This window comes from Mesitornis unicolor, unplaced genomic scaffold (genome assembly GCF_000695765.1).
Source record: "Mesitornis unicolor isolate BGI_N332 unplaced genomic scaffold, ASM69576v1 scaffold2004, whole genome shotgun sequence".
NCBI classification, from domain to species: domain Eukaryota; kingdom Metazoa; phylum Chordata; class Aves; order Mesitornithiformes; family Mesitornithidae; genus Mesitornis; species Mesitornis unicolor.
In genome coordinates, this window is record NW_010177891.1 from 11,115 (window position 1) to 26,453 (window position 15,339).

General features: G+C 37.8%; 1 protein-coding gene across 3 annotated transcripts in view; it reads left to right on the plus strand.

The window, feature by feature from the left end:
* The window catches only part of ZMYND11 (zinc finger, MYND-type containing 11), a 64,347-nt gene that overhangs the window by 5,812 nt on the left and 43,196 nt on the right, over positions 1-15,339 (plus strand). For all 3 annotated transcript variants that reach the window (XM_010182258.1, XM_010182257.1, XM_010182259.1), the window contains exon 2: positions 13,085-13,244. In XM_010182258.1, the coding sequence (XP_010180560.1) occupies positions 13,085-13,244 (160 nt within the window). The remainder of the gene's footprint in view (positions 1-13,084; positions 13,245-15,339) is intronic.

Genomic DNA, 15,339 nt, shown 5'->3' on the forward strand with positions numbered 1-15,339 from the left:
ATGTGCTTCATGATTTATTTAGTTGATTGGCTTCTCTCCCTGTCTCATATAAAGGCTGTGTCTATACTGTCTTTGTGTGCTGTGACAGGGAATGCTCTGGCACCATCTGGAGCAGATACGCTCTGACCACACCACATTGCCTTTGGCTTACGGAGTATTTCTTTGGCCCTGACTTATTCTTTGTCTGTTGAATATGTGTGTGTGGTTCTTCAGTTCCAAGTGCCAAAAATAATACAACCCACAGCAATGCTATTCTTGAAACTTGAAGCTAGAGGCATGATAGTTTGCCATCGGGCACAGTGTGAAGGCGTCTGAGGACACGTAGCACGCTGGAACAGTGTTGGAGCGCCCTTGGCAGAAGGAGCAAATCTTGGCATGGTTTACATCCACGTTCTCTATCAGGAGCAAAGTAACCTCTTGGTCATGCTTTGCCTTTTTCCCAGGAGGAACAAGTTGGCTTTCTCCAAAATGGAGGCTGAAAATGAGTTAGTTTGGGAATGAAAACAAGAGTGACTAAAGCTCACAGAGTAGAGGTGTCCCGACTTCTTTGGAGGATGAAGCTGATGAAGGACCATTAGCTAGGATAAAACTGATATGCTATGATTGGAGGATTTGTGTTATTTTCAAATAGAGCAAAACTGAAACTATCAGTTTTATCAATCAGACAGCTGTTTTACAACATTGATGATACAAGTAAATGTCTTTTTTTTCATGAATAGGTACAAAGACTCTCATCTATTTTAATAGGCTTTCAAATGGGATGTTATAATACTGGGTCTCTAAATTGTCATAGCCATTTTTCCTATATTTTTTCCTGTGGACTCATTTTTGTTACATTCTAATTTAATGTAAGTGCAGCAAAGTCAGATCATCTAAGAGAAATGAGCAGATCCCAAGCCTATATAGAGTAGACTCAGTCAGTCTCCTGTGAGCTTTGTGTGAACTGACATTAATCAGCATTGATGGGATAGCATGCCAGAAAAGAATTACTCAGTATGAAAGATTACTGTAAAATGTTGAGATTTTCTGGTCTCACAGTTGAGGTGGAGTCGCTACCAGTTGTAGATTGAGTATGTGACCCTCTCAGTTTGACATTTAGTCCTAGGAGGGGTATTTCTTCTCCAAATATCACTCTGTGAAATTTCACCAGTCAGTCTCTGAGAATAGTTGAAGTTAAGGGCCTCTCCCATCCATAAATCTGCTTTTGTTGCCTTAGTTCTTCTGCTGTTCTGTTTTTAGACCTTCTGCTTTAAGAGAAAACAATTCCCGGAAGCACTGATTAAAGCAAAGATGAGAATGAGCAATTTGAACAGGTAGAGAATAATCCCAAGTGAGTATAAATAAGAAAATGAGCAATTTGAACGGGTAGGGAGTAATCACACATGTCTATAAATAAGAATATGCAATGCAGTGGCAAGAAAAAAAATAGAAAGAACAGGATTCTTACGGTATCGCTTATTTGAAGCTCAGAAACTTGTTAGAAAATATCTGTCACTATTTATAGTGCCTTTGGTGAAAATTTAAGTCTTCCCAGTATTTTGCATGTTACAACTAAGTAGTCATGCATAAGCCAAAATAGTAAGCCATAAGAACGATTAGGAGAGCAGATGACGCCAGATTTATAACTAGATAATCCTCTTGTTTAACTTTACATGGGCAGAAGAATTGTAGCACCTGAGATTTATTTGACTAAAATGAAAACTTAGAAATGTGTTTCTGCTTTGTTGGTTTCTTATCCTTTGTCAAGCCATTCCCCTAAAATATCTGTCTTTCTGTCACCAGAGGATAGGCTTACCTCAAAACAATTGTTTGAAGTAAAACATCCTCCTGTTACATCAAAGGATGCAGTGGTTGCTTGAGTTCACTTTTAACCGGTGTTACTGGCTTCTTTTCCACATCTTTGCATCTTCCTCTTGTATATTTTAAATGTGACCATGGGATGTTGTTAAATAAATCTCTTCACAATTTGGTACATGTTAATGAAACCTGGTCAGCTGTACCATGGTGGAACAGGTCAGTGTTGAAGGAGCTACTCAGGAAAGCTCACACTTTACCAGTTGGGAAAGGGTGAGGAGGAGGAGTACCGTGAAGGTTTCTTCCATGCAGTGCAGTCCAATAGCAGGTCATAATTATGCAAGGGTAAGCAAAAGTGTTGAGTACAAGGTCCTACAACAAGAAGCACGGTACTACTTCGTCAGCAGGCCACTTAGCTGCATCTAGTGACAGCCTGTCTATTGAGTGTTCATCTCTGAGAAAACTGAATTCAGTTTGGATTGGTTTGACTTAATAATAGATATATTGATTATAGGAAACAAACACAGAAATACATCACCTAGTGATGGCAGGGTAGAAAACTTACTTTTCAATACCTCTTTATGTGTTTTCTGTTACAGTCAAGGACAAGGCACTTCTTTCTGTCTGACTGCACTAAGTCAGTCTCCTTTTCAATTTCTTTTACTTTTCTTCTCTCTTTGCTGTGATAAACTTCAGTTGCTTCTTTTAGGTCAAAACCAATGGTTTTTTTTCTGTTTTCATAATGCTATTTTTATGTTAGACCAAGAGAAAGAACCAAGTCTAGAGTTTTAAAGCTCGTAAATCTTTAGTCATAGAATATCCTGGGGGTAAAAAAAGATGTCTTCTGTGGTTTTTCAGCAATTTTTGGTTGATTTGGTTAAACGTCATTATACTGATAAAACAAAAAACAATCTGAAACAGATCATAGTCTCCCTAATAACAGTTTTTTTACTAAAAATAATATTTTGGTCATATATAAAAACTCTGCAGTGTGTGTGCATAACTATCTGTTACAAGTGTAGCAATATGTTGCATAGAAATACGATGGACCCCGAAACATCTGATTTGTTTGATTCATTAATTTTTCATACTGATGGCTTCACAGTGAGGTTAAATGATGCATTCAGGTTGATATTTTTGGACTTTTTCAGAAGTTCAGGTGTATGCTATGAAGTAATAAAAAAGGCACTGAAAACTGCATGTATGCAGAAAAGTACAGGGAATATCACCAGCTTTTGCATCATAACCGATGTACAGTTTTGCTTGTAAATTTGTACTGAGACTGACCAGTGAGGTCGTATTCAGTAAGCTCATAAGGATTTTTAACCCCTGGATTTACAAAAATGTTGAAGTCCAGTGAAGAACTAAGCTAAAAACTCATATTTGATAAGACCCTTAATAAGAAATGATGGATTGTTACGGATTGCACAAGGAACGTTCACAGTGGCATATGTTCATTAAATTTCACCTTGGTTACCTGTAGATAGCTACATTTGTCATAAAGCTTTTATCTGTTTGTTTGTGTTGTGTTTAATCTTAATTTTCTTTCTGAGTTCATCTTGATTTTCTGTTTTGGATATTATGCAACATTAATATTGCTGGTCTTAACGATCCACTTTAGGAGCTGCTTTTAGGCATTTTTAACTAAGGAGAGTGGAAGGAAGGATGACAGGAAAAAATGGTAAAGTTTCTTGATAAAAGCTATAAAGAACTGTGCTGGTTTTGGCTGGGGTAGAGTTAATTTTCTTCATAGCAGCTAGTATGGTGCTTTGTTTTGTATTTGTGCTGGACACAGTGTTGGTAACACAGAGATGTTTTAGTTAATGAGCAGTGTTTACACAGAGTCAAGGCCTTTTCTGCGCCTCGCACCATTCTGACAGTGAGGAGGCTGGGGGTGCACAGGAGGTTGAGAGGGGGCACAGCCGGGACAGCTGACCCCAACTGCTCAAAGGGATGCCCCAGACCATCTGATGTTGTGCTCAGCCATAAAACGAGGGGGAAATTTGACTGAGGGGCAGCTGCTCAGGGACTTGTCTGGGCATTGGTCAGTTGGTGATGAGCAATTGTTTGCAGTTGCATCATTTCTCTTACTTGGGTTTCATTTCTCTCTTGGTTATTTTCACTGCTGTTATTACTATTACTGTTATTATTTTTATTATATTTTATTTCAATTATTAAAATGTTCTTATCTCAACCCACAAGTTTTCTCACTTTTACCGTTCCAGTTCTCTTTTCACTATTCTGCTGGGGGTGGGAAGCGAGCGAGAGGCTGTGTGGTGCTGAGTTGTCAACTGGGGTTAAACCACAACAAGAACCTAGCTCATTTGCTCTGAGCAGTAGTAGAATTAACATGTATGAATTAGTAGATCTGGTTAAAGTGTCATCTTGAGTTTATAATGCATATTAATAATTACTCTTTTCCCCATCAAGCTCTTTCCTCGATATAGATAATTTCCTCAATTTGAGTAATGATTTGATTTAGTCATATTAATTAAACTGTTTAAAGGAATACATAAAAAGAAGTCCAGATATATTACACAGTGATGTTTGTGATTTGTTAGGGATAATTGGTGCTTCAGTACTGCAAGTGATAAAGAATATTGCTACCTGAATTGCTGGGTCTGCACCTTGGTGCTCGCTGTCATAGGACTAACTCAGTGTCCAGTGTAGAAAGCTCCTCACCATGGCACTGACAGACATTCCTCCAGCCTTGCCACATTTTTTTCCTGCTTTCTGCTGACTACCGGGAATCGAAAGGACGTTGTAGCTGGCTGTGCAACCATTATGCCTGTAGGGGTTTAGCATAAAAGGCTATTTTGTTGCGGACTAGAGCTTGAGGTGAGGCTAAATTCTTGGTCTATTTGTTGTAATCAGAAATATTAACACATAGACATCTAGTTCCTGCAGTTTGTTTCTCAAAAAATAGGTGCTCAGATAGGTGCTCAGATGTTCTAAGAAATTTTGCTTGATCAGTTTTCCTTCTCTAACAATTCTTCTCTTAAGAATGCTCTTACGTGGCATTGTTAGGAAGGCAGGCTTTTTTATCTCAAAGGTCAATGTTCTTCATTGATTCAGTAGCTGAAGTCATCTGTGGGCTGAGCATGAGTATGGCTGGTAAATAAAATGTTTCACGCCAACAGCACAAACACATGGTTCTTAACAACAGCCATACTCCTTGTTTGATGTTTGCTAATGATTGCAAACTCATTTAAACTCTCTTTACTCTGAGTTACTCTAAAAATTGTAATATTCAATATTTAATACTTTCCATGGATAATACATGCAAACTGTGAACTCTTGTATAAATACTGAGAAGGAAAGTGGCAGAAGCATAACAATTCCTATTTTCATTTTAATGAATTTTCTCATGTACTCCATACTTATATTAATATTTGTGCTGAAGTGGTGTAAGTTTACACAGAAAAATACATAACAGGCTATCTTTAATTACTAAAAGCAAACCCATTTAATTTTTATGTCACAATGAGTACTGATTTTTGCTTGAATCATAACATCTTTCTAATATTTGAAAGTGAAAATCCTATCTTACATTTGGTTTCTTTGCTGTAAATAAATGTGGCTTTCTATTGGAAGTAAAAGATAAAAATGAGTGTGACGTGGCCGTTTAACAGGTTGTTATCTGGCCTGAAGTGCTCATCAAGGCTTTCTCTGTAATCAGTGGAGAGAGAATGATCTCCAAAGCACGACTCATGCCATCTATTTTAGGCTGTGGTTTCATATTCCCATTCATATAAACAATATTGTCACCAAAAGCAGCAACCTTGCCCTGATGCCTTTTCCAGCCGTAGTGCTGTTCCCTAGCTGGTAATTAGGTGAACATTGGTGTGACAGAGTGATGATTTTGAAACTCAGCCAAGCTAAGACTAATCTGACAAGAAAATATAGTTGTTACTTTTAACCCATTAATTAAATTAGATAGAAAACTCTCAAAAACTAAATAATGAAAGCACTTCAATTTATATTTTTTGAACCGTGTTTTGAATTGAGATGCTCCTTATGAGCTGACTAAATATTTCATTTGCAAATTATTAGCCAGGATGTTATATTCTGGGTCATGTATTACTTGTCTGTTCAGTACCGCCACAGAAAAGTGCTGGATGGAGCAGTGGCTTAGCAGTGGCATATACAGAAGCAATTGCACGTATGCGTGCAATGCCTTGGAACTATTAGTGCTCCTGTTTGCCAGTAGTGCTCAGTGCTCAGAAGTGTACCTTACCAGCAGTGTCACATGCAACCTTTTAGGTTGGAAAAATGGGAGTAGAGCCCTTTTTTATTAAGAAGGTGGTAGTAGTTCTGAAAGGGAGATTTTTGTAGGTAAGGATTGAATAGCTTGGTACTTTAATTACTTGCTTTTCATGGTCGTATTGGTAGGTTACACAATCTTAAATGTATAGTGAGGTTGTATGAGTGAGAATTTAAATTACTGAAACAAGTTAACCTGAGTTAAAATTACTGTGTTTTTGACAGAAATGACCCAAGTGATTATCATTATAGGAAACCGCTGTGATGCCTGGGGTATCTAAAGCACACTCACACAAGATTACTCCTTAGCTTTGTCACAGCAGCAGCAGCAACATCATCAGGCAGATCTGAGTTTCATTGGACTGCTGGGTCTCACTGTTTCACTATCTGGTTTATGCAATCTTTTTGTTTTATAAAAGCACCGCACAAAATTAGATTCTGTATTCATGCAAGTGCTGTATTTCTAGACTATGAAGGAGAGATGAAACATATTTTAAAAACATTTCCTGCTTAGATAGTGTATGTGTCTTCAAAATGAATGTTGCAGATACTGATATCAGATAGAAAAGATGATTCATCATTGCTCTGTAATTCAGTTTCTTTGTGTCCCCCACTTGGAATTTTGGACTGCACAAAGTATAGATCATATAATCAGTGTTTTATTGCACAGACAACAGCTCAGTTGATGCCTGTGTGGTCTATGCAGTGTGCAGTGTGTTGGTATGTGGAGTGCAGTAGAAACAAAATGCTGCTTGCTCATATCCCTCTCTGTGAAGTTTAAGTATGGAAGAAGAGTGTTATGCTTGGTTGTCTTCATTTTAGTGAATTTAATACATAATTGAAACTTCAGAAACTGGAAACATATCAAAATGTATCTTAGAAAGCAAAAGTGTGCTGCTGTGTCCCCACTGTAAATGGTTCTGCTTTCTCTGTGTGTCTGTATTGTCTTCAGCTCTCAGACCAGCTCTCAGTTTATGGCAAGCAGGGAATATATACTGCAAATATATTGTTCTGTAATACAAATACCAGTAACGTTTAGCCCATGTTTTGTGAAAGTTGATTTGTACCGCAGTGCTACATCTGGTGGGAGCAGGCAGCCTGCACTGAGTTGAGACCTTGAGATACAACTGTGAGCACAAATCTTCACCTGGCTCTCCAGAAGGATGGCTGGTGGATTCCTGAGATTTGAGCCTGGATATTTTAAGTTCTTGTGCTGTGCAGCTGTATTTGTTAAAAGAAAAGATAAATCACAGCCATCTCTTCCATTTTAATGGACCAAGTGACCTATTCTTTGCAAATTAACAAAAGTCTTAAAAGAAGTGTGTGGGCCTTCTATAAAACTACTGTCATACCCTGAATCTGAAGCAAAAGGCATCATTTCTCACCAGAGGTAGGAACACAATATAAAACTCAGAATAGATTTTTGGCTGCTTTCCTTCTAATTTATGTATTATTCCTTAAGGTCTGTCCCTGAAACTAGGACATTTTTATATACCTGGAGGTAACATTTAAAATTAATGGCAGCCTTTCAGTTGAGTTTAATGGGATCTGCTGTATTTTATCAGATCACAATTGTGAGATGAGCTATGCATACATGGAAATCTTAAGACCTCTGTTTCTCCCTGGATGTATTGCTCAGCAGATAGTGTGCTGCTGCCGGCAGGCTGCTGCTTCCCTTTGTGTCGTGGAGGGTGGAGGCATCCAGCATAGACAGAGATAATTGATCAGACCAAGATTACAGTGTTTGCCACTAAAATCAGCATCTGCCTACACTTGTCACACTTTTGTGTTTTATAAGAGGCAGCTATTTCCTATATTTACAGAGAAGCTTGCTGTAGCATTTTTTCAGCATTTTCCTTTTGATCAGTTCAGGTAGCGGAAAATGCAGTTCCTTATGAGTCCAGAAAACTGAGATTTTTATTTTTTAAAATACTTATATCAAATTTCCACATTAAGTAACCTTCCTTCCTTGACTAGCTTTGTTTTTCGGGCCACAACACAGCTGTGCGCGTGTAAACCATTTGGTGTGTCTCGGTAGACCACAGTTACCTTCAAGAGGACTCTTTGGGGACAGAGTTAGCTATTTATGTGTATTATTTTAAGGCTATATGTGTTAAGCTCTCTGGGACAGGGTTTGGCTTCATGTTGTGTCTTGCACAGGACCAAACGAAAGAGTTGTGAGCTGTGTGACAGCTGTAGGCGAAAAGTTCACCATCTGATCCCCTGCAAGTGCCAGCTACTTCTGTATCTGTTTTGCTCCCATGGTGATTGCAGCTTTAGAGTCTGCTTCCTCCACACCCCTTAGATCAAAACAAACCTTTTTCGTGAGTTTTAAGGTGTGTTATGAAGCACACGTATTAGATGGAGGGTTTGAATAGAAAGACATGCTGAACACTGGCTAGTTTGACAAAATTTTTTTGAAGTTTTAGGTATAAATTGCTTGTATGCTGATGGAGTTTGGTGCTTCTATGTCTCTTGTATATTGGGAGGGCAAGTGGTTTAGAGGTGGATTAGGGTATTCCTGTGGTGGAGTTTTGTTTAGCAAAGGGAGGTGGCGAGATCAAGGTGTCACTTAGTAGTGACATGCATTACAGGAGCTTCTGCAGTTTGTTGCAGTGAAGGGGAGAGACTCTGGAAGGGCATGTACCAGGTTTCGGTACCTGTGGTCAGGTGGGGTGTGCAGCAGATGGCTTTGTGGCTCCTGGGTGCCATGAGGCCTGTAAGAACTGCTCTGGTCCTCACCTCCAGCTGTGCAGACCCCTGAGCTGTCCCTGTAGTGTCTGAGAGATGGTCAAGGCTTTAGGATGGGTAACAAGAGTAAGGTACATAAATGGAAGAATATGACAGTATTTTGTTGCTGCTAATTTTGAAAAGACTTGACTGCTGTTTGTCTGCAGTCCTAAATAGGTTTAAAGTTGTTGTTTCACGTTTTTCTGACTGGTATTTTGTATAATAAATACAGATAAGCATGCACACACACATACAATCTGCAAATCTATTAGTGATTATCCTCTATCGTCCTCCTCTAAATTTTTTGTTTTGCTGTCAGACAGGCATGCACATATATTAGCTATGTGCACATGTGCATTTACCTGATTCCCTTGGTAGTATCTTGTTTCCGAAGGTCAGCACATTTACATACACACTTGATGGTGTGACAGTGCTGAGGTTTGTTTAAGGGTGGTAATGGCCAACTTACATGCTAAAGATTCTTATCCTTTGCTTCCAAGGGGTATTGCAATAATTGAAAACATGCTTTAGTAGGCTCTTAGAAGTTGATTACAAAAACTGTGAGTTTGCTAGATTTGCTGGATCCTTCTATGTTAATGCCAGTAAGATTTACGCTGCCAGTTTATAAATGGAGAAAATAGTGACCTATAAATGCTGTAATATTGAGCTCAGTTGCTTCTGTGTCTGCAGACAAGCAGCCTCATTTGGTGAGATTTGGAATTTATCATGCAGAGTATCAGCCCAAACCTCTTTTCATCAGACAAACCCTCATTTTATATAGTAGAGATTAGTACAGTTAAGTTGTGTTTTCAAACTGTTGTTTCAGCCCCCTATCTGATTAGGGCTGGTTTGCTGATTTAGGGGATTTTACTTTTTCTCCATGCCTTATTTTCACCTACCTGAAAGTGTATTTGCTTTATTTCTCATGGCTGGCTACATAATAGCAGTATAGAGGTTGGATTACACTTCCAATCTGCTGATAGGGAGGACTCAGCAAGAGCGTAACTAACCAGTATTGCTTCAACGCTGTCTCCACAATAAGACTAATCAGCTTTTGTTGAAAACAGCAATCGGGGATTGCTCTACCTCTCTTACTTGGTTTTTAGCTTCTTGGTGCCAGATGCTTCAGTGCATGCAGTGCCAGGAAAAGATGTGCGCTCCCTGGATTAGTAGTGTCAGTTCTGCACGAAGACATTTCAATATTGTTTTCCCCCGATCCAGTAATGAGTCTGATGTGGTAGTTAGGACTCCAGACATCATGATTTCTGTCTCTAGGCTGGAGTTTAACTTATTTTGTGTTCGCAGCATCTTTCACACATTGAGACAGGCTTTCATCTTTCACTATTCAAGAACTTTAACTATCTTTTCTGATTCAAATCCTGTGCCTTAATAGCTTCTTAGTTTAGCTGCTCTCCTTCTGGCTGAAAAGAAACAAGATAAGATTTAATCCAGAACCTGGCAGTGTTGTTTTATAGTCTTTGTGAATGTCTATCCACATACACTTCACAGGTTTTAATATAAGTAAAAATTTTGGGGAAAGGGTCACTTTGCTAACAGCAATTCCACTCTTTGACGTAAAAACATTCTCTCTACATGTCTGTGCTTTCCTGTGAAATCTGATAGCATTTTATTTTAAAAATGGAAAACATAGCCCTTGTGGCTCTCAAGAGTGCACAGTCTGAACATTGACTAAAGTATTCTTCAAAAAGCAACTGAGGATTTACTACTTCTGATTTACAGCTGGAGAGAATGAGGAGGTTGTTTAGGTGGTGGCAGTACTTTCAGTGTGGTCCAGAACACAGATTGGATTGGATTTGAGAAATGGGAGATTCTGAGCCCTGTGCTCCTTTGAACTGGTGTGCACCGTGCCACAGTTGGAATAGGCAGATTAAACCTTTTAGCTGATTAAAGCTGGTTTAAGGCTTTTTGGTTTGTATTATGTATCTGCTCTGTTCAGAGATGTGAGTGAGAAATAGAAGGTGTATAGCTTACTGTCCAGAGTTTTGCTGGGTTGTGTGTCTGCAGCTGTGGGTGATGCAACGTGAAATACATGGTTTCTTCGGCAGGATGCACTGAATATCATGGCTCTGGGTTAATTCTTGATTTCTGTTCTCAGACCTATAGCAGCCTACTGTGTAATCGTAGGGAAATGAGATCCTTCCTCAGTGCCTGGTTTGTTCTATCAGTAATATGGGAAGAATGATGTTTAGTACCTATGCTGTGTGTTTTGAGACCTATTAAAGACTTGGAGAAATTGCAGAGGACAAGAATGTTAGTATAGAGTTCAAATGGAAATTTGCTGAAATACCAATAAAGTTACCAAATGTTGACAAAGATAATTTGCACTTTAAACAGCTATTGTGTTTGCATAAATATGTGCATGTGTGCATACACACGAGATATATGTAACGTGAGTATATAAACAAATGAGTTGTTTTCCCTATTTCAGGCAGTTTTAAAGCTGCAGCGCTTTATGCCTCAGCAAACTAATGGTGTTTACTTGGACTCTCTTTGAAACTGAAGTAAAAATTTGAGTCTCTGCCTGTTTAAGACCTCCTTGGAATTTGGAGAACTTGGAGAACGTATTTGTAGTGTTTAATACCACTTGAACAGGTTCTTCTGTTGAGTTTTGGTTTCTGCAGAAGTAGAGAGATCAGGTTGATGAGCATCCACCTGGTGTGATACAGGACTAACCTAATGTGCCCATCTTCTGAGTCACTGCGTGACCCTTGGTCCTGTTTGCTACCCAGCATAAGATTAATATATATTAACTTGGATGTTAGCTTAACCCTAAGATCTTGCAAACATGCTGCATTTACGTAAATGCTTCTGATACCAGGCAGAAATTTATAAATGTCCTGTATTACTCTGATCATTTTATAGTTTACTACACAACTATATACTTCTACGTGATCAGAAATTTACTATATGATTATATGCATTTAGTTTCTTTAGAGCAAAGCAAAAATGTTAGATTGGGGTAAGCCAGTTCCAGCAAAAGCTTGAGGGAGAGTGCAGGATTGGAAAAGACCTTTATACATCCAAAACAATAAGAGTTTTGAGGGGCGTATGTCTTCAAAGAGAAGGGTTGACTGGAGGGTTTGCTAATGGAGTGGTCTTCATCCCTCACTGTAAGTTTATAACTTCTAAGGCATTAAAAGTTCCTGTCAGCCATTTTATAAAAAAATTCTGAACTGATGTAACTCTTTTTTTTTTAATGTAGTGCTACTTCTTTAAAATAAATTTTCCTCAAGTTTTCTCCTGATAATAGTTGTATTTTTTATGAAGATATATGTGATTACAGTCACGAAAGAATCAGGCAAATTGCAGATTTCTCTCCTAGGATACAGGTAAAGACAGAGTACCTGGAGAAATCAAAAGGGAGAGAAATTCAGTTAGCCTTGTAACTGTAGGAGAGCTATGAGTAGAAAAATATGTCCACAAAACAATTGGTTCCAACTGAATTCACTTTTCTGCTGATTGCATGCGATTATGGCTCATTTTGCTTCTCCGTGTGCGGTGACTCACAGATACGTTCTTGGAATTCTGCTAGGAAAAAATCTGAAGTGTAATGATCTTAAAACAGGGAGGTCATTTTTGTTTGAGGGAAGATAATTTTATGTAGTTTATTCCAAGTTAATATTTGGTGTTGGTCTAGAAGTAAATTACACTGGGTAAAGGTCAACATTACACAACTGAATCTCATGTATATACACAGTTTAGTTTATATATATATTGTTCTCACCATTGCAGTTCATCATAGTGTGATTATTGTGGCTATCTCAAGAAAAGGAGAAAAACCACTTAGTATTATAACTCTAGCTGTTGGGTTTTCATATGTGATGCATAAATTTCACAATTTTTATAAATGTGTTGTACTCATGAATATTCCATAGATTCATTGGTACATCTCCAGACTCATTCTATAGTATGTATGCTACAGGAAGTATTACAGAAATGCAAGCTTCAGTTCATTTAAACAAGTCCCTTACGGGGCGCAAATGGATGTGGAAGTTCAGCAGAGACAAGCCCAGGCAATGTGCGTGTTAGCTTTGCGGTCTAATATTTTTTTTGGTAGATTACTGTGCTACTACTTGTCTATGTGTGCACATGATAACTACAAGGGGAAGAAAAAATGATTTGGAATAAAGGGGGAAATTGTATAAATTTTGAAGGTTTAAAAACAACCTAAAACTTGGACTGTGTATTATTTAAAATAGTTTGAAAAAAGTGGTTTTTGCTGGTGCATTTTATAGTTTAACACTAACACTTAAAGACTTTTGTGCTTTGTGTGCAGGTATATGTCTCGAGTGCATGGTATGCATCCAAAAGAAACCACACGTCAGCTGAGTTTAGCAGTCAAGGATGGTCTTATTGTGGAAACCCTGACGGTGGGGTGTAAAGGGTCGAAAGCTGGTATTGAACAAGAAGGATATTGGTTGCCAGGAGATGAGATTGTGAGTATAAAGTCTTTGAGAAAATAAATCACAATTTCTGGTATCTTTGCATGAACCTTGTTTTAATCTCTATTTAAAGTTATTTACAGATGCTGTGTTGGTGCTTGTGAACAGGGAAGTAATGCACTCTTAAATTTTTTTTAACCTTTTCTATCCCATAGAAAATGAATTCTGAGTTTTCTGCTATGAAACACTAGCAAAGTCCTTTGCTCAGTTGTCCCTCACTTTTATGTAGTGTTCTTTTCTACAGCTGTACAGAAAGACAATAAATATTATTGGTATTACTTGAAATCCTCAGACGTCCTCAAATCCCAAAGATGGTATCTGTTAAAAAAAAAAAAAAAGACGACAAGAATTTTTGATGAATCTTGCTTTAATCTGAATCTAAGGAACAAAGAACTCCTCCCTTTCAAAAGCGCAACAAGAAATTGTACATTTACGTAAAAACACATCCAAAAAGATGTGTTTTACAGATATTTGTGGACACCAAGGCAGTCAGCTAGAAATTATTTTCTTAGCAAATTAGTTACAGGCATCCAGACATTGTTCCACTGGATGTATAAAATAAATACTTAAATTGAGTTAAACAGATAGAAAGTTATGTGATGGGAAGAAAAGCTGCTTTCTCTGTCCCTCCATAGCTGAGATGGAATGCACTCATGAAGTTAACTGAGGATAGTCCCATAGACTAGGAAAAAGCTTGCGCAATTGCTTTGCCTTGTTCAGAAGCCTGGTCTGTGTATTTACAAGACCATGTTTTCATAATTAAAAGGAAGAGTTTGGCAGAGCTTTAAAATACTTGAACTAGAAGCTGTTGCATTGGAATATAAATGGCATTAAATACTGGTAAAATGGACAGCATTGTCTCAGACATAGATAATAATTTCTATTTTGAGAAAAACCAGAAAAATTCTACAGGACAATAAATTCTAAAAACAACAGAAATATTCAATGCATTATTACAGCCATCAGTAAGATCCTGAAAGTGAAACCAGAATACTTTTTGTTTTAAAGTGAGAGAAACAGGAAGTGGAAACAAACAGTATCCGTAACAGAAAACAATATAGTTAAAATTATTAGTTACACTAATTTACAGTTTTGAAATAGAAATTTAATGTATATTATGTCACTGGTAAAATTCTCATTCTAATTTCCTTGGAAACACTCAAAGGAGCCTTTAAAGGGTTTGCGGCTTTGTTTTTACTGTTCTCTCAGGAAGTAAACATTTCAGAATTCCAGCTTAGCTCTTTTAGGTATTTCTTATGTCAGTTTTATCTGTGTAGAGGTGATGTTAACTGCGTAGACCCAACATGACATAAAGTCTGAGATCTGTAGTTATCTCAAATATTCAATATGGTTTTTTCCTCTGTTGCTAAGGGGAAAAAAAAAGAATAAAAATGCCTCACAATAGCCATTTCTTAAATGGTCATTCAAAAAATGTTCCTGCTGCTTGTTAGCAACATTTGTCTAACAAAACTTGCAAGATAACCAGCATGTAAATTCCCAGTGAGTCATTAGAACTATGTAGTTATTTTATCTCAGAATGAAAAGAGTTGTCTTTGACTTGACTAAGATGCTGATTAAGTCACATTATGAATAGTCTTTGGTTGCAAGTATTGACAGTATTTTCGGCATGACTGTTAATCACTGATGCATTGCCATGCGTCCGTATGTCTGATGCCATCTCAGTTGTTTAGAACACCAGTGCGCACTTGGCTTAACAGTTTCATGCAAAAATAGGAATCGGCTTCTGATCCAGGCCATGTTTCAACAGTACCCAACCTCCAACTTCTTGATCCTAATACTGAATCAAAATGCTGCAGACAGATGAAGCAAAACACATTGGCTTGGTATAAAGTCATTCGCTTTGTTCTTTTATTCAAAAAAATTTAATGTGTAACAATATGTCGTTGTCATCACTCAACATCAGATCAGGATTTTTCCGTTCTCCAGCAGTTGGTGCAAAACCTTGAAGTTTGGTACGTTTTCTGCATTGGACACTCTGGATAGTTTTACAGATGCTTTGTCTGCACTTGATCAAGATGCAGTTTGTAGTTCTTTGTAATTCAGTACTGCTCAGATCTGGTACTAATGA